Raw genomic sequence first — 18,490 nt, 5'->3', positions numbered from 1 at the left:
AGTTTCTTGTTAACGGGGACCTTAAATTTCATCAAATAAGGGAGCCTTTATAGTACAACGTCGAATTAGAGAGCGTCAACTGTACTTAAAAACCGCTATTTTTGAAAATGAATGCTTCATCCTAAAAGTGTAGCCAAACCCATTACCTACCAAACCCTAACGAATTCAGACCTCTCCAACAGCGTACAGACAGTACCTTCATTCAAAAAAGCTGTGTGCAGCTAAGTCTTCTTTGTTAAGCCAGTCAATACCTTCAAATGCTTGATTGTATATACTGAACTACTGAGCCACAAGGTAGAAAATACCGTGATAGTACTCATCAAACCATGTTCACACTCTACGATTCTGTTCCACTCAAAAACAAAAGTAAAGGCCCGAGGACACCAGTTATTTTAGCGTTGGTCTAATGCAACATGCTCTATCCCATCAACACAAGAAAAAAAGTGTGTGTCCCATGGTTTCTTTTTTTGTTTCATGGGACAAAAAGTGAGGGAAATAGACTAAAATAAACGCATTGATTCGAATCAATTTTGCTCCTTTGTCCCAGAGACAAAATTGAAATTTCACTTTTATTGATAGAAAGAAAAAACGGGGTGGAGACATGAAAAAGCGTTTCAGGTTGGTGGGATGGACCATGTTGCATTGCACCAACGCGAAAAAAAATTCTCGTGTCTCGAAGCCTTAATTCATTTGATTGAATATTTCATGACTAAATTTTTTTCTGATGAAATGAATATTAAAAGCAACGAAGGGGTGTCATAAGGCATCAACACCACAAACTGACTGGAGACACCCATACATCCGTCACATATATCGTTTACAGTCCATTTAGATAGTTGAGCCAGATAGGCTCGAAGACAAGCGAAAGACTCTTAAAAGACCAATATTATTGGGCTATCCACGTAAAACATCGGCTCTAAAGAATAGCTTCAATTCGTTTCGGAGTGGAACAGAACTGTAAAATGTAAATCTCAAATTAGCATTATGGAGTCCAACGAAGTCTTTAGAATGCTTTACCCAGGCGTTCTGGGGGCAAATCCATTGTGTTTTGAAACATCCAAGTCATAGAGTATAGTGTTCTTTTGGCAGTTGATGATTTTTTTAAACATTTTTGGTTGAATGTCTTTAAATACGTCCAGCTTTTGCATCATTGACAGCTCCCCAAATATCAAAAATGAAGTCGTCGGGGAATTCAAAATCACCTAACTGTTGATCGACTGCTAATGCAAAATCACTTGGGTTATCTTGTGTTTTTCCCAAGTCGAGAAGTGTGTTTGCTGAAATGAAACATGTGTTTAAATGAGGTATGAATTATGGTTAACTGGTGCTGCAATGGTGCGGTGATCTTTGGTTAATATAATGGATTAGGATGTGAGTTGCAATGTTGTTAGTACAATCATGGTCGATAATATATTGAGAATGCTTCAAAAAGTCCAGCGTTAAAACTCAGAGTTAAAACCCTTCAAAAGTACTTTAGAGCACTTACAAATCGATTGTGCTTTCAAAACTTCCTGGGGAATTTTCCTTTTTTCTCAAATATTATGACCTTGATATTGTACCTGTATGCGATGTTAGATTCAGATTGTAGTAACGAAAATCTAGGTTCAAAATCTCAAATATGACCTGGAAGGTAGGGATCCGGGCGAGTTTTGCATTTTGTTTGGAAGAAATGAAATTGGTGAACAACATTCATTATTTGATGATTACGGGGATTAGTTTTAAAATATAGGATATGAATACACAGTTTTTTTTATTAGAACACCTAAAATTTGGCTGAGCCTGGATGTGCTTATTTTTTTTAGCAATTTTCAGCCTAAAATGTTCATAAATGCGTCCTTAATTTTTCAGACTACTCTAAATCGACAATATCATGCAAAATAAAGAGCACTTAAATTTGGTAAAGTTTGGACAATATTTGACTCTGGATTTAAAATTCCATGCCTAAATTCGGTTAAAACTGCTTGAAAAGAGGAAAAAATTGTATTATTGGGCATCTTCTACGATGTTCTTAATTTTAGACGAATTTTAGCCTCAATGTTCTTATAAACTGGGTTCTAATAATAAAAAAAAACGTGTATTGAATTTGAAATTGATGTTGATGGATCAATAGTAAGAAAAGTTAGCAAAGTGAGCGCGCTCTTGTTAAAAGTGTAACAAACCACTGTTCTGAAGTAAACGTCGATTTAGTTAGGCGAACTGGTAAGAATGGTTTACACTCCACCTCAGAGACTCAGCTCATGGAAATATTTCGCACATGGAATAAAGTTTTAGAGGCAGCCTAAAATTACTGTGCGCAGAAAAAAAATGTTTCCTTGTAAATTCATCGCCAGCCGTCCACACCGCTAAAAGTGTTGATAGGTGTAAAGAAAATGGAGAATTGTTCATAAGTATCTTGGTAGCAATATTTTAAGATTGCAAGTTGTTTAGTTCATGATACCTACTACATAGTCTTGAAGGAACATTCGCAAAAGCCTAGATGACCTTTAAGGGCTCAAATCATTAAAGCGATGGCGTTAAACGGATGAGACTAAGATCAAGGGAAGGCTATTTCTAAACGCGATTTTGCAAAAATCAAAAAGTTTCCAAAATGCTGTTGCTACAAGTGTTTTACAGTTCTTCGTCTGTTCGAAAATGTGTTTTATTTTGACGATTTTAAGAGGCTGATTTGTCTGAAAACATACCAAGTTACCGATGGTTGTTAAGAGTAAATTCTTAGAGTGCGAAACCTGTTAATTGATGTAGGCGTTACGTAAATGTGAAAATTACCACGTTGTTAGAATTAGTTTCTTTTTATTAAAAATGATTTGACCGGTTAATCATGAAATGCGGTTATGATATCAGTATTACACGCTTTTTTTATAAGAATATATTCCATAATAATATCAGGGTGAAAATTGGCCAAATCGTAAGAATACCCTAAGAATACAGTCATTTTGTATTTGGTTAACAGAAAAAACTGCTTCCTTTGTTAAAGATAAATTGAAACTTTGAGGAAGAAATGTTCACTCAAAAGTCCAAATTTATCATTTCTCATGTTTGTAAAAAAATCAAGTCTAAAAAAGTAAGAGTACGTTAAGAATATTTCACCCTCAATTTTGGCAATTTCTTAAGAATACTTGACTCTTATCCAAAGTACACTATTCTTATAAAAAAAAGCGTGTATCAGTATTAATCGATTAGCTAAGCTTTCTGTGAAAAAAAAATGATGTTAAGTGGAAAAAAATACTTGGCTACCATCATGTTATATGTTTTGAAGAGAAAGAGAATATGTTTGTTGAAATCAAATGAAAAATTGTTCGTTGCTCCTTGGTATTAGTTGGATGTTAATCTGAATTGGAATTCATGGATATGTTTCCAAAACCTTGATTAAATAGACTCTGGAATAAGTTCTTGCGGAAACGGCGGTGGTAGGCAGGGTTTAAAGTAACTAAGCGAGGAGGTATTCCTTATTTAATACAAAATAGAAGGTCACTTTGGAAAGAGAAATTACATAATTATTTAACTTTGGACGGGGTTGGTCAACTAGTGCGAGCATAATTAATGTTGTTTTATTTGTTTTATTGGAGAAAAAGGCAGAAAAAGGAGATACATAAAGTAAAGAGCCCATCACTTGGAAATGGTAGTTTCGTTAAGTTTGGGCAAATAGGTATTGGCGATTAATACCAAATCTTTCCGTACACGTTTTCTTATAAGAATATCCAACATTTTTGAAGCCTTCGGATGCTCTTGAATTTTCGGGTTTTAAGCCTAAAGTCGTTCTGAACGTGTTCTTATTTCCACCATTTTTTGAGTATTTTTATTATATTTTCCTAAGAAAACGGGTGTTAAAATCTTATTATGAACAAGTTAAGAACATTTTAAAGGCTTTGTGGACTCTAACACAAAGCTTATGGAATGTTCTTAAGTTGTTCTTAACATTTTGGCCACCGTAATGTTATGTTCTTATAAAAGCTTCTTCTTGTAAAAAAACCGCGTATCTTGGATAATTTTGTTGAAACAGGAATGCAAGGAAAAGAAAAGAAATCCTTACCAAGTTCAGGATCACGAATGCCAATAAATTTCTCTAGAAGGTCGTCAATTTTGACAATAGCTGTGTTCTCCCAAGAAGCCACCTGTTCAACAGAAGAAAAAGTGAATAAAAATCCAGGACGTAGAAAGAGAAGATAAAAAAGCAACTCTAATTAATGATTGTGAGTTCGAATCTCGCCGAATCCGTTGGTTTTCCAACGGTTCTGGTGGCTGGTCAGAAGACAACATGAGAGCGACTGTATTCACTTCATTCGAATTAATGATTTTCTCCGTTCCAGACTGAACACAGCAGAGGATATACTCTGAGATATCAAAGTACAAAAAACAATACACAGTCATTTTCTTTCAATAAGCAACTCCAATTTCGGGTCAGTCCTGGGGTTGCTTTTAGGATTCTAGCTCATTTTCTGAAACATTTGCTTTGACCACCCCTAATATTATACCATATTTGTGCTTTTTGGATTGAGGGTTATCGTTTGCAATGGTTAGGTAATCCAAAAACTTTTTACTTTACAAAATGGAAAATAATCGGCTCATTTGAGGGCTCGAGTTTTATCAATCTGGTTGCTTATGTACTCTTCATTGGTATGTTACTCAAACTTCGTCATACCCACTGACCTTTATATATCCTGGACAAAGCTTCTCAATCCCAGCCAAGCAAAATCTTTGATCGGAGTTTTTTGAAAAGTGGTACCCTAATGGCGGCACTACTCGATAGCAGTGTAAATGCATCGAGAGCGTTAGGTCTACTTTCCCTCCAAAACCTTTGATGATGTAGCGCCGTTAGACGCTTAACACTTCAATGGCTTCTTTATGGGTACCGATTCAAAAAAAACTTCGATCAAAGATGACGGATAAAGCTTGGTCCAGGGATATATAAAGGTCAGTGGTCATACCAGAGGCCGCATCACAATCACAATTTAAATTACCTCTTCTACGACTGCTGGTCCTTTCGATCTCAATCTTAACGTTGCTCTTCCTGATCCAACATCTTCAGTTTTGTTAGAGCTTCCCTTGCTTTGACGTGGTGCTATAGCTTCTAAAATGTGATAAATATAATATTCCAATGATGAACTAATTCTGGTTTAAATCTTTTCTGTGTACTTATATACTCATTGCGACACTTTTCATCGTTTTGCTTTAACAATGTCTATTATTAAGAAATTTAAATAATATTCTAACAAAGCTAAGCTAAAACTTGGAAAGCGCACATTCAATTTACATAATTTTGAATTTAAAATTATTGACTTGCGTTAAGTCAAATTTAAACAATGGCGAATGATGTTAAAAAGATACGATTATACTTTTTCAAAAACAAACGACGTTCTCTTGTGTGCAAAATGGGGGGGGGGTCATAATCAAGTACTATTGACTGACCTGATTTAGCTAAGAATCCCCAGGAAAATGAAGGTTGCATGCTTCGTAGCATAAAGGTCATAAAATGGGGGGGGTCATTATAAAGTGATATGAGGGTGATTTTTTTCCAAATGACCCCCCCCCCCCATACAATAAAGCACGCAAAAGTAGCTGATCAAACTGAATCCAAATTTTTTTTCTTACCAAACCCTCCTTTGAGAGGTTCAGTTAGTTTCATGATAAAATCTTCACCAACAGGAAGTTCTCGTAAGAGTTTAGCAACTTCAAAATGTCTCATACCAACTACGTTAACGTCGTTGATTTGTGCTACGTGGTCGCCTATTTTGACCTGTAAAAGAGAAGGAATCGAATCGCATTTTGTCAGTTAGGTTGTCGTCTCATCATAAAATGCCATGAAATTGTCATGAAATCAAGTTGAATAGTGCTCGATGATAAAGATACCAATATTCTGGTTAAAAAAGTTACTTTTGATATCTTAGGAGGGACTGAAAGTGGGAAGGTAGAGGGATTATTTTTCAGTTTTCAAGGGGGGAGGGTCAACCATGAGAACCTTCAACTGATAAACTCATTAATTGTCCGTCTTTAGGCTCTTTTTAATTTTTTTTGAAATTTTGACATGAAAAAAAAGTCAGTTTTTTTTAAATAACTTTCTAACTACTTTTTCAAATTTAATGTATGATAGCTCAAAATTCAAGTTAGAGCATCCTCTATACGATAAAAAAAGAATGAACAAGAAATTTAAACCCTGAAGCTCACAATATCTTGCCAAACCTGTATACCTTTTTTTTTGGTGCACCCGGTAGAGCAATAGTTCATTATGAGTCCCCAGAGGCTAAAATATTTTTTAAATAGCCATTTACTAATTTACAAAAAGGAAAGTAATCAAAACCCTAGACCTCGGAGCTAGCTCAAAGGATAGTAAAGGAGAAAGAAAAATTGCTTGCGAAATATTTAGTGTCTTTTTACAATATTGACTGACTGAGTATGTATAAAAAGTTTGCACTCCCAGGCTCTTCCACAAAAATGTGCTCGGCTTTTAACGATCACTACCTTTAGATTCAGTTCAAAATAATGTTGGATCTGTCTGTACACAGACCCAGTATCTAGGGTTAATTTCAATATTCAGCTGTAGAGGGTCTGTGTTGTTATTGTCTTTTCTAATTTGAGATTTTTCAAACCGACCGCTGCGATGGAGTGCTGGTGAGAGAGGGGAGAGGATGAGAGAAGTATTGTTATTTACAAATGAAACTTCACCGCAGAGGTCTACGTATAGGAATTTTCTATCAAACAGACAATGCGCACAGAGTGTACTACAAAGAAATAAACGTGAGATACACTCTGGTACAGAGTACACATTGCATCTTACCTCCGTATATTTAGACGCTACACTGTCATCTCGTACACGTTTAATGAAAGCATATCCATTCCCATTATCGGTGATGGTCAATCCTAAAGAATCCTGTTCTTTCTTGATAGTAACTGTCTTTGAAGTTCCTTGGCAATGGGCGAATATCAAATCCTCAAGCCCTATTTGGCCACCAAGTAGTTTAGACATATCAGCTTTGGGACTGTTTAACGTACAATATAATATCTAAAACAAATAAAAAAGCTATCATTAATAAAAATCATATCATTTAAGCATATACTACATTTTGAATCTGGTATTAAATCAAAGGATAGAGAAACTTTTTGAATAACTATACAAGCTTTGTGAATCTGTGTCACTATTATGTCAATATTCTATCATTTTTTTTATTTTAAACAGTATTCAAAATGCCAGTGCTCATTGTTAGGTGGAAAAGGACAGATTCCAAATGGCAAGATTTGCTCTTACTGTAAATGTGTAATACCACAAAAAATATCACTGAAGAGATCAAAATTGTTTCTATGGTGACTGTCTTTCAGTCAAACTCAATAAAATATCATGCAAAAAACTCTGATCAATCTTTGCACTGTGTGCCAAAATTATGTTAGAAAATATCCATGTGATTACTAAATTGAGTTACCATGTGCTTGGTGAGAAATATTTCGCCCAGTTTTGCCCTCTAAACGACCTAAATGGGATGCATCTTAGCCTTAAAATTCTAGCTTGATTCGAAAAACTACCTTTATTTGGAAAGTTTCAGAGGATTTTAATGGTGAATGGTGGTGATCCTTGTCCTAATTGATTTTCCTAAAAATTTTTGTACCGTGAATTCTCTAGTTTGCATTATTTAACTTCATATTTATTTTTAAATTGAAAACTTAATTTTGAATTTTTTTTGCCACCGAATGACGGAATTTTACAGACCGGTCTGCAAAGTACCAAATACTTAAACGAATACATGATTTTTGTCAAGTTTATATTCTAGTCTGTAAATACCAACCGGACAGGTGGCCAATTATCCAATCCATTTCTACCACTGGTCAAAATTTCAAGGTCATAGCACTTGCTAATCTTGAGATTTTTCCACTAGTAAAAAAAGGAAGATGGTCGGATGGAAGGGCTACTGTATATAAATTTTTATTTCATCAAAAAGCACCAATTCATTTTTCCATAAACCCTTTAGAAATTGGGGGGATAATGGCTTCTTTAAATATGAAAGACACAAATATATTTTTCGGAACCGCCATGCAGGAATATTGTCAGGACCTGCAGGCAACCTAGTAAGGTTAGGTATGGGTGTAGTTTGGGTGTGGTTGTGTATCAGATTAGCCATAAATAGGGTTATTATTTTAGTTAAGGTCATGGTTGGAACTCCAAACAAGCACTTTTTTGCTATTTTTTCTTATTATATATATCTCTAATATATCCTGGTCTGTAATTTGTACAATATAATTACAAATAGTCGTCAGAAACATTTTCGTGGCATGAATTTGTGGCGCAGTGAATAGAGCATTGGGTTTCTGATCATTTGAACTTTGCATTTAGTGGGTTTGAATCCCATCAGTGGTGATCTTTTGGAAAGTCATTCAAACAGTTGAAAAACATAGAAATTAACCCACAAAGTCCCAAACGACCCTGCCAACACCTTACAATTTGCAATTGTGAAGAAGCCACAACCTTTTGTGGGGCATTTTCTTGCTCCTGAGACTTGAGTCAAGTAAATGATAAAAAGCATCATCACCATCATCTGCTGCTCATGGTACCTTTTCAAGACATATACGTCATATATTATATCTGGCGCAGACATTCTATCTCAAAGACCTGATTAAAGACTACGCCAAAAAATATCTGGCGTGCATATTACCTTTTTTCCAGACTGGCACTTTTTTTGCGGTTAGTGTAAAACGCAGGTCACAGGTCACAAGTCAACCAAGTGCAGACCGGAAAAAAGATAATAAGATCATAACATATACATAACATAACATCAATACATAACGCATTAAATTACAAAAAAGTAATACATGTTATTGAGATATTATAAAATGACAATTGAATAGAATAACAACCTAGTGACACTTACTTACAAAAATAATGACAAAATCATAAAATATAACAAGACAAAAGCAAAAAAAATATTTATTATACAAAGATGTGATGTTGATATAAAACAGCACAAATCAGAAGCTTGTGAGGTCCCTTAAGAGAGTGATTTTAGAAGGATGAAACTAATTACAGTAATCATTCAATTGTTATTTTAATGACTTAATGACAATTGTTGACAAAAATATTGACAGAATCACAAAACATCATGTCTTACAAGAGAAAAACACCAAAAATATTTAGCATACCGAATGTGATGATAACAATATGGCTGGATATAAAATTACACCAATCAGAAGCTCGTAAGTTCTCTGAGAAGGTAGTTTTAGAGCGATGTGTTTTATTATATGTAACCATCATATAACATTACAAACATTACAATATGTAATATACATGTTATACGTAAAATATAGTTTCAAATATTTTCTGGTCTGCGTTATACACGGCGCAAACTGCGAAAGATCGATAAAAGCACATGGTTAAATTTTGATGGTTGAAATGGTTATATGGATGAAATTGCTTGAGAATTATGTTATTGATAATTCTTTGTGTTTTCCAAACATTTTCCTCTGCAATGACATTGATTAGAGTCAACCTGTCACCACTGACCTGTGACATGTGACCTGCGACCTGTGACCTGCGTTTTACACTAACCGCTTTTTTTGCAGTATTAAATATCTTTGATGTATAGTCATCTGGGGTAATTACGGGACGATTTTGACATATTTGGGCATTACTCTAAAAGTATTAATCCTATAATCCGATTTTTTGATATTTCATTTATCAGAGTATGACCTTTACACAAGATTTATTACTTTTCCTTGAAATTTAGTAGATGCTCCTAAAAATTATTTTTAAAGGTGTCCCATAAATACCCCGCATTTTGGGGTAATTACGGGACACCCTCGGGGTAATTATGGGACAGGTATAAAATGTTATTGAAAAGTCCAGATATCTTTCCAAAAGGCTATGATATTAGAGGTTTTGCATCCACTTGATGACTTCAAATCCAAGTGCTATCATTTAAAGGACTTTCAACAAAATTAGTGACAGTGTCCCATTTTTACCCCAGACTTTTTCCCATTTGGGGGTAATAACGGGACACTTCAATCAATAATATTTCTATAGAGCAATCTAGACCAACTGAAGTATATTTAGATGCAAACCTTTGCAGGTTTTGAAAGACTTAGAGTGTAGTTATGATTCCATTAAACTAGAAAATCAAGTTTGTAGTTTTCTTATAAAAAATAAACACTTCAAACTCAAACTTTAGTGTCCCATAATTACCCCAAGATTAAGATTTGACTACGGGGTAAATATGGGACACACTTTTTAGAGATAAGGTGCCTTGTTTGATAATGTGACTATTATGATTTCAAACCATAGTATCTTGATGTCAGAATTCAGTCAAAACATAATCAAAGTGATTGCAGTTCTTCCTGACACTAAAGCTTGAAAAGTTCCTTCTAAAACTACGAAAATTGATTTTTATGGCGACATGTGAAACTTTTGTTGAATCATCAAAAGTATATGTTAGAATAATGAATTGAAATAAAAAGAAATACCAATTACTCCAAATTTGAGTTTAAGGCAAAACCATGGGGAACCTGGTGGAGCCGTATTTTTAGATACAAACAAATGAGAAAAATAAAATGACAAGATAAAGAAGACAAAAACGGTGAACACTGTAAAATCCGTGAAACCTTGTGTTTTAAAATACCAGTGCTACCCGCTTGTTTCAAGTGGCCGTAACGGAACTTGTTGGGAAACTGGTTGGTTTTTGTCACTGTGGAAAGTTTGTCACATCTTCTCATTCTGACAAAGAAGGATTGATATTCACAGCATTTGACCTAGGATCAGCTACACATGACAAGAGAACACCTGGGTTCCCATGTGTAGCTGAGCAGGTACCGATCCTTTATTTTATCGATTGTTTCACTTCTCAAGACACTTCAATCTTTCATTGAAAGGAAGTACCTTTTTCTTATTACTTTACTGTTTTGGTTCTCCTGCACTCGCACCATGACGGAGAACACCCCTGAAAGTGTTAGCGAAACAGAAAAGCTATCTCAAGTTGAAGAAAATCAGTCAGAAATAGAAGACTTAATTGCTGAATTATGTCTGAATACTTCATCTAAAGCAGTGAAATCTTGTGTGCGAAAATATCAATTTGGCAAAAGTGTAGCACAGATTGAAAAGGACATATACAAAGAGAAGGTTGAATTGCTGAAAGAGACTGCAGAATTTTTAAAAATACAGCATTTCGAGGATAAAACAAAGAAGGCGTTATCACACCTGATAACCTGTAAAATCCAAAACCTTCTTCCAGACAATTGTTCAGTTTGCAAAAGAAGGTATCGTATCAGCCTTCATGACTGTCCGATTCTCGAATGTGTAATTTGTGGCCAAGGGGTCCACAAACCCTGTTGGTTAAATCTTGCATCAATTGCTACAAACGATTTCAACCAACCTGTAGATGCGGATGTCTTCAAAACCTTGGTCAACCCTCTAAATCTACCAGGAATGTTTTACATTTGCGACCCCTGTAAAGTTACTACCATTCCAAGTGATGAAGAAGGGAATAGTAAGCGTAAAAAACGTACAAAAAGTACATCCCAAACTCAGAACAACCATCATCCAATAAATACTGAAGCTCAGGATACAACCCTTACAGTCACAACCGATTCAACAACTGATGTTGATGTTGTCGACATTGACCAGTCATCTGATTATAATTTCTCTGCTGGTAAACAAAGTGAAGATGACGAAACCAACAAAACAAGAAGAGGCGAAATCAAAGATAATGAAAAGAAATCCCAAATCTGCAAATTTTACAAAAGTGGAACATGCAAGCATGGCCTAAAAGGAAAGGAATGCAACTACACTCACCCTAAAATGTGTCGCAAGTTCACACAACATGGAACAAGGCAACCAAGAGGATGTAACCTTGGAACTAAATGCAAGGACTTTCATCCAAAAATGTGTTTAGATTCCCTTCGGAAAGGAGAATGCTTTTCAGAATCCTGTCGTTTTGCTCATGTAAAAGGAACAAAAAGACAACCTCCAACTGTGAAAAGTAGTGTAGCGCACAATAACAAACAATCAAACAATAACAAACAAGAGCCTGGTCATTTTTTAGATATGATTCGTCTGTTGAAGGAAGAAATTCTGGAAACACTGGGACAGAAAATCCAAGACATTCAATTTCAAGTACAAAACCTACAACAGACTCATCAATTACCTCAACAACAGACTCACCAAATACCTCCACAACAGACTCATCTGATACCCCCACAAGGACTACCGCTCAGACCACCATTCCAAATCCCTCAACTACCATTCAACCCAATGCAAACATTCCAGTAGTGAATAGCTTTGCATTTTTTAACATACAAGGGCTTTGTCCACAAACAGTACCCAGCAAAGTTCCCTTTATTAAAGATAATGTTTGTAATGAAAACCAACTTTTTGTTGGATTGTCAGAAACTTGGTTATATAACCATAAAGACGCAGAACTTAAAGTAGAAGGTTTCGCTCCCTTCCGATGTGATTCAACAAGAAAGAAGAAATCTAGAGGCAGATTTACTGGTGGAGTTTGTTTTTATGTCAGGGATGATATTGCAGCTTCATGCGAAAAAATCTATTCTCACTCCTCGCCCAGTGTACAACTTCTTTGCCTATACTCAAGCATCGAAAATCTGGCTATCCTGGTAGTCTACCGACAACCTGACGACAAAGCAAATGGTAATCCTTCAACCGCAAATGATTTTATCATTCCTATCAATGGTGTAAAAAATGCACTTTCAAAGTTAGAAACCGTACCAAATATCATTTTTGGAGGTGATTTTCAACCTTCCAAAAGCAACTTGGCCTGAGGGCCTTCCAAAATCAGGATGTACTATCAACGACCGTCTTATTCTAAACTCTTTGAATCAGTTTTGCAACGAATTCTTCATGTCACAATATATCGATTTGCCAACACACAAGGACGGAAATACATTAGACCTTGTTTTCACTAACAACGAACAAATAATACACAGCTACACAACAGTACCTGTATTGCAAAGCACATCACATCACGAAATTGTACTTGTATCAACAACTCTGAAAGTTCAAAACTCCTTTCTGGACGACGATCAACAAGAGCCACGCACAAAATTCAACACACTGAAATATTTTGCTGATGACATTGATTGGGAAACTATTAAAGATGATCTCAAATATGTCAACTGGCCAAGTGAGTTCGATACTGAAGACCCAGATGTTATTTTGGAAACCTTCAACAACATATGCTACAGAATATGCGAAAGCAGAGTTCCCGTGAAGGCCAAGACCACATCAAAAACGAAATCAAAAGCTGAGAGATACCGTCACTCTCTTACAAAAAGAAGAAGAAAAATTACAAAAAAACTTTTACACACCAACTCCAAATCCAAGAAAGACAAGATAAAAGATGAACTTTTACAAATTGAGAAAAAACTTCAAAAATCTTTTAATGAGTCAAAGCGTCACGTGGGAAAGCAAAGTGATTGACTCAATTAAAAAGAATTCAAAATATTTCTTTACCTATGCAAAAAAGAAATCGAAAATTCGGTCTAATATCGGACCCCTATTGAATTGCAATGAAGAACTTACACAAAGAAAGCAAAGAAATGGCTGATCTCTTAGCCGACCAATATGCTAAAGTGTTCAGTAAACCAAAGCAACCACAACCACAACCTAACCAAGACAAAACAAACGTCAAGATTGATGAGATTAACATAACAGAAGACTCCATCGTTAAAGCAATAAATGAGCTGTCTCCATCATCTTCTGCAGGACCTGATGGATTTCCAGCTATGTTTCTCAAAAAATGCAAAGATGAGTTATCCGTTCCACTGTGTTTACTCTGGAAGAAAAGCCTAGAAATAGGTCTTGTTCCAACTGAACTGAAAAAATGCACCATAACACCAATTCACAAAGGAGGAAGCAGATCTCTGGCTGCCAACTACAGACCTGTTGCACTCACCTCGCATGTGATAAAAATTTTCGAGAAAATATTGAGAAATCATATTGTAAATCACATGAACAACAACGACCTTTTCAATCCAAACCAACATGGTTTCAGAAGTGGGAGATCCTGCCTTAGTCAGCTTCTCGAGCAACACGACCTCACTCTTGACATATTAGATGAGGGTTTGAATGCAGATGTTGTTTACCTTGATTTCTCAAAGGCTTTCGACAAAGTCGATCATGCAGTTGTACTTGGGAAATTAAAGCAATTGGGTATATCCGGACCAATCCACAGATGGATTGAATCATTCCTTACTGAAAGATATCAAACAGTAATAGTAAATGGTGTCAAGTCCAAAGCCCAGAAAGTAATTTCAGGAGTCCCTCAAGGCAGTGTATTGGGACCTCTTATATTTCTAATATTGATTGGTGACATTGATGAAAAAGTACTGTACTGTGTATTGAAATCATTTGCTGATGATTACACGTGCCACCAAATCAATCAAAAACACAAAGGATGTTGAAATTCTTCAAAAAGAACTAGAAAAAGTCTATGACTGGACTGAAGAAAAACAACATGAAAACTAAACGACACAAAGTTTGAACTTCTACGCTATGGTCCAGATGAAGAAATAAAAAACCAAACTCACTACAAATCCCCTTCAGGAGAAAATATCGAAAGGAAGAAATTTGTGAAGGACCTGGGAGTACTAATGTCAGATGATGCTGTCTTTACACATCAAATAAATTCAGTCATTGAGAAAGCAAAAAACTTGATTTCCTGGATTCTGCGGACTTTCTCTTCGCGTTTACCCCAACTAATGATTACTCTTTACAAATCATTGGTTATTCCAGTCATTGAATATTGCTCAGTCCTATGGAGTCCAAGTGCTGTCAGTTCTACCCAAAGATTAGAAGAAATCCAAAAATCATTTCTCAAAAGAATAACTGGCACTCCAAAAAACTATTGGGATTGTCTGAAAAAGCTAAAACTTTACTCACTTCAAAGAAGAAGGGAGAGATATCGGATCCTGTATACATGGAAAATAGCTGAAAATCTGGTTCCAAACATCAACAATAAATTTCAATTCAAGGAACTCCCAAGATTGGGAAGGATGTGTGTTCGCACCCATAGTTCAAAACTACATGATAGCACTCTTGTTGTGCAAGGTGCTAAATTATTCAATTCAATGCCCAAGAGTATTAGAGATATGAAGAATGTTACAGTCGAAAAGTTCAAAAACTCTCTAGACAGACACCTCAGTTCGATCCCAGACGAGCCACAGATTCATGGTTACACAGGGTGCAGGAGAGCCGACTCTAACTCCATTCTTGACATGAAAACTGTTTAGCTGCTGACATCCTTCCTTATTCAGGTTTGATGGATGCAGCATTGTGGTGTGAAGCAGAAAGTTTCTTGCCAGAGCATGAAGCTCGAAGACAACCAAAAGTAACCAAAAGTAAGTATAATCTAATTAGACATTTTTCTAGCAGCTAGAATGACTATCTCCAAAATCCTCTCCATCTGAATCCAAATTTATAATAATCAGTTAGGGAAACCATCCAGGATCCTGCCATTCTATAAGCCAGCAAAAACTAAATGCCATTTGTAAACTTAAGTTTCTTACCATTTTCCATCAAAAACAACCAAAAACATTGCTACTTCCCAAAGCTGGAGACCAAAACAAATTATCTTCCAAGATTATGGCGCCCTTTTGGATCTATTGTTATGGCCATCTAAAATGGTGGAAAGAGTTGCGGAAAGACAGGGGCGCCCGCTAGCTTCGAGGGTGGTAACGCCGAAACGCCCAATATGGTCTTCCAACAAAAAGCGAGTTAGTTATCGCGCGAGTTACGTCATACACTCCACCGCAGCGCACAACGAACGGTGTTTTAGTGAATATCAATAATTATAAGAATATCTTATGTGCTTAAATTCAGTAAACTTTGAGTGCTTCATTGAATATTAAGAAGATGAAAGATAAAAAATGCGCTGGATAATTTTCATTGTAACAGTTTGGTCAATCATTTCTAAAAGTTTGAAAAAAATTTTCCGACGCAAAAAAAAACTTCAGCCAATTAAAAGCACAGTGTGCTTATATTTACTATGTTTGCTACATCGTCTAGGCTAAAAAAAGTGCAAAAAGACACGAACGTCATTTTTTAATGAGTGTTGTTATGATTTTTTAGATCGCGGTCGCGTACAGGAACTCGCCAAATGTTCCTAACTGATAATAGCACCATTTTTAGGGGTGTCCCGTATTTACCCCTTAAAATTTTAACTGTCCAGTAATTACCCCAGATGACTATACACATTTTGGTAGGACGATAACAGTGGGACTAACCAGCGTGTATAAAAAAACACCCAAAAATTAGAGATGCCTGTTAGCATTGGAGTTAAACATGCAGTGACTTGCCAAAGCTATACAACATCCTACAAAATTTTAAGCTAGAAAGAAAAGCTGTACTTTTCTACACAACAAAAATGTCTTTAAAATATACTTACATCAGTGATTGAAATCTTTAGAGCATCAGCTATCCTTGAGTAAAGCTCTCTCACATTAGAAAAGTTACTAATCTTGGCAGTAGGACTTCCATGGGCCAATTGGCAGCTGAAAGAAAGCTGTTTTGCCATTTGTTGAGCACGATTTTCCTCTTGGATTTGCTTCACTTTCTCTTCTGCAGTTGGCTCAGCAGTGAGCATATCTTGACGGTTGACCTTTTCTTTCTTTCCAAAAAGTGGCATCTTTAAAATACGATCTATTCTAGGAGAAATATACTAGATTTTTACTTTACTCACACCAAACAGCCAAACACCTGGTTTACCAAGGTCATCAGCTTTTTTTCTCTCCTCTTCTTTTTCATTTTTGCAGACAGCGCTTGCGCTTGGTACCATCAAAGATATCTTTAAATAGATTACTAGATGTTGCACAGTTTTCCTTGTTTTTGCAATATCTAGCAATTTATATTGGATATCTGTAGGTGTAATCAGGTTTGGTCTTGGTTATTTCCGTTCTGGTCATTTTTATTTAATAAAAATGTTTGAGTCATCGAGACATTACGCACCTATACTGATAACTTGAATATTGGTATTTCAACATTTGTCACTTCAAAATCTGAAATATTTTTTTTATGCTAGCATTTTGCATTTTGCATCCTGGTTTCATCCTGCCCACTTTGCCCACTCAGTCCTCAGTTGAGGTTGAACAAAGCTTTCTGTATAAACGAAGAAATTGTGGTCTGGAGATTCGGTAGGTCTTTTTTCAATTGGAAAGTGCCTCATCTTTCAATTTTTTAGTAAAAACAAGATAAAACTTAATCCGAAAATTGATTTTGAAATTGAAAATTTTGTTGTTTGTGATCTGACTCCACATTGATCCATGGCAAAATCAATTTTCGGATTAAGTTTTATCTTGTTTTTACTGAAGCTGTCATATGGTCGAAATTTTTCAATTTTTTCTTCATTGCTTTTCACAATGAAAGTGACTGTCTGAATTGAATTGAATTGAATTGAATTGAATATATTTTCGCTGCAACACAGCAGGATAACCCCTTACAAAAAAAAATAGATTTCTCTAATACAATGGGGAACCTAGAAGAAACTGAAAAATTATTACAGAACTAAAGAACAAATGAATAAACGATTATCATAATATTAATAGTGACACAAAATAATGAATATAAGAAATATTTTTACTTTTATTTTATGAAAATTTCTTTGAGTAGTTTTATCTATAAAGTTCTTCCTGTTACACGACCCACCCCCTCCCACCCTGGGAAAGCACACTAAGCTCATGCACACACAATTACGCACACACACACACACACACAAAGATTATTCGTTTTCAGCTTTGTATTTGTCTAAATAGAATTTTGTAGCTAAAGATTTTAGTTCATCAGTATCAAGGTTGTGAAAATCAGTGTCAGGATGATTTATTAGTAACTCATTCCATTGTTTTGACGAAAGACGAGAGAAAGAGTTAAGTCCAAAATTTGTGGTTTTGACCGTTGAAAGTTTTAGTAGTTTAATAGCTTTGCCCCTGGTGCCAGTTTTGTGATCAATTTCATCAAAATTAAGTGTTGATAGGACATCAGATGGAAGATTACCCTGGAGGTATTTTTGAATAAATAAGATATTCATTACTTTCACCTGATCAAAGATTTTGAGTAATTTAAGTTCAGCAAACAGAGGAGTGGCAGAAGTTCTTGGTTCACTAAAGGTCATGAGTCTTAGTGCAGTGTTTTGAAGAGTAAGAATTCTATGTGTGACAGTATTGTCACACAGTCCCCAGAGTTGACTAGCATAGCGAACATGAGAAGCAAAAATTGCATGATAAATGTTTAGAAGGATGTGAATTGGAACATAGTGACGAAGTTTGGATATTGCCCCATTTGCCCTTCTCAATGTAGCAGCAACGAAAGAAGTATGAACCTTCCAGTTTAGATGATTGTCAAGGTGAACACCCAAATACTTCACACTCTTACTTGGTGATAGAATTTTCCCGCAAAGCTTAATTCTTGGAATACAGTCCATCTGTCTCCAAGGGGAACGAAAAATAACAAACTCAGTTTTGCTAGCATTCAAAGAAATTTTGTTGGCATTAAGCCAGCTGACTAAAACTCTGA

At 35.6% G+C, this 18,490-nt stretch overlaps 1 protein-coding gene across 1 annotated transcript; it reads right to left on the bottom strand.

Moving 5' to 3' along the window:
• Positions 1-448: 448 nt before the first annotated feature.
• Positions 449-16,675, bottom strand: LOC136811761 (PDZ domain-containing protein GIPC1-like). The gene is made up of 6 exons (XM_067068383.1): positions 16,371-16,675; positions 6,773-6,997; positions 5,590-5,734; positions 4,959-5,068; positions 4,031-4,112; positions 449-1,277 (listed from the first exon to the last, which is right to left on the bottom strand). The coding sequence occupies exons 1-6, from the start codon at positions 16,608-16,610 to the stop codon at positions 1,126-1,128; spliced, it is 954 nt and encodes a 317-aa protein (XP_066924484.1). The 5' UTR covers positions 16,611-16,675; the 3' UTR covers positions 449-1,125.
• Between the last annotated feature and the right edge of the window lie 1,815 nt (positions 16,676-18,490).

This window comes from Clytia hemisphaerica, unplaced genomic scaffold (assembly GCF_902728285.1).
Source record: "Clytia hemisphaerica strain Z4C2 unplaced genomic scaffold, Clytia hemisphaerica genome assembly, whole genome shotgun sequence".
Classification (NCBI taxonomy): Eukaryota; Metazoa; Cnidaria; class Hydrozoa; order Leptothecata; family Clytiidae; genus Clytia; species Clytia hemisphaerica.
Note: the sequence above shows the minus strand (reverse complement) of the source record. Positions and strands in the feature narration are given on the sequence as shown.

Bases quoted from the DNA above. Each gene is read 5' to 3' on its own strand.
- LOC136811761 (XM_067068383.1), bottom strand. From the start codon at position 16,610: ATGCCACTTTTTGGAAAGAAAGAAAAGGTCAACCGTCAAGATATGCTC. The intron at 6,998-16,370 runs GTAAGTATATTT...TATTTGTTTTAG, and splicing joins TAAAGATTTCAATCACTGAT to ATATTATATTGTACGTTAAA. The intron at 4,113-4,958 runs GTAATTTAAATT...TCTGTTGAACAG, and splicing joins GACCAGCAGTCGTAGAAGAG to GTGGCTTCTTGGGAGAACAC.